The following is a 1153-nucleotide window of genomic DNA, read 5'->3' as shown; positions in this document are numbered from 1 at the left end:
ACGGTTTACTTACAAGACCATCATGTACCCCACCCCCACCCCAGGAAAAAAAAAAAAAAATTGTTGCAAGGAAGCTGGGAGCCAAACTAGAACCGCCTCCATGTCTCCCCCGCCAGGCCCTACCAACTCACCCCGGCTTCCTCAAAACAGTAGCAAAATTAACCCACCAAACCCATCCCCAATTTAATTTACCGAGAGCTTCGGATGGCAAGTGGACCCCGCTGCTAAAACACCCCTTGCCTTTTTTGCAGGATGCGGCCAATATCGCCTCTTTTTATGCGCTCCCTGCTCCCCAATTTCTCTCTCCAAAAGGCCAAGGCGGCGAAGCCTATCTCTTCGCATTATTTTCTTGTAAAAATCTGGACTTTCGCTTTCTCCTCTTCTTATTGGATACAAGATGTGCTGCTTCCCGAGCAAATCGTGCTGCCTGTGCTTCCTGCTGCTGCTGGTGATCCTTCTCATCGGATTCGTCTTCGGCTTCGGGGTTTTCGCCCACGGCTTCCACAAACTCAGGGACGCCTTCCACTTGGAGGGCGTCGATGCCGATGGGATGAGGCCCTTCTTGGGCCAAGGAGCCCCCGCCCCCTTCTAAACAAGGGTTCTTCTCGCACCCTTCCCCTCCCTCTTTCTCTCTCTTCTTTCTCTCCTTCCCCCGTCGTGTGTTGATCATCTCAATCATTAGTCTCTAAGTTTTTTCCTCTTCGTTCTTTAGTTAAGGTTGTCCGGGTTCTGCATTCTTTTTTAGGGATTGGGATTGGGATTGGGATTGGGATTTGGCGGAGTTCCAGGGTTTGGTTCTTGGATCAAGAACTACTGATATGCTAGGGGGAAGTTTCGTGGATTCTGTATACAAGGATATGATATCTTTTAATGGATTTTTAACTCCATATTCGCTTGTTCGGATTTATTCTGCTTAGAATTACTGTGGTGTGAGATTCCTTGAACAATAATGTGGTTGGGGAAAACAAGAAAAAAAATCACATGGATTGGATTCTTTATCTGTCTGCCGTCCTTGTTTTGATGGGTCTTTAGATTTTCTATTTCTCTTGACACGAAGATGAAGCCAAGAAACGTGGCGAAGCCAAGTAAGGGAACACCCGGCCGGGTTCGGTAAAACTTGGGTTTCAGGATCCGACCCGGTTGGTTTTCGGGC

General features: G+C 48.0%; 1 protein-coding gene across 1 annotated transcript; it reads left to right on the top strand.

Annotated features, from left to right (window-relative positions):
• Positions 1–271: 271 nt before the first annotated feature.
• LOC109505492 (uncharacterized) lies at positions 272–711 on the top strand. Its single transcript, XM_019848260.3, has one exon. It carries the CDS (start codon positions 398–400, stop codon positions 590–592), a length of 195 nt encoding a protein of 64 aa, XP_019703819.1. The 5' UTR covers positions 272–397; the 3' UTR covers positions 593–711.
• Positions 712–1153: the final 442 nt, after the last annotated feature.

This window comes from Elaeis guineensis, chromosome 1 (genome assembly GCF_000442705.2).
Source record: "Elaeis guineensis isolate ETL-2024a chromosome 1, EG11, whole genome shotgun sequence".
In the NCBI taxonomy this organism is placed as follows: Eukaryota; Viridiplantae; Streptophyta; class Magnoliopsida; order Arecales; family Arecaceae; genus Elaeis; species Elaeis guineensis.
This window is presented reverse-complemented; position numbering and strand designations above follow the sequence as displayed.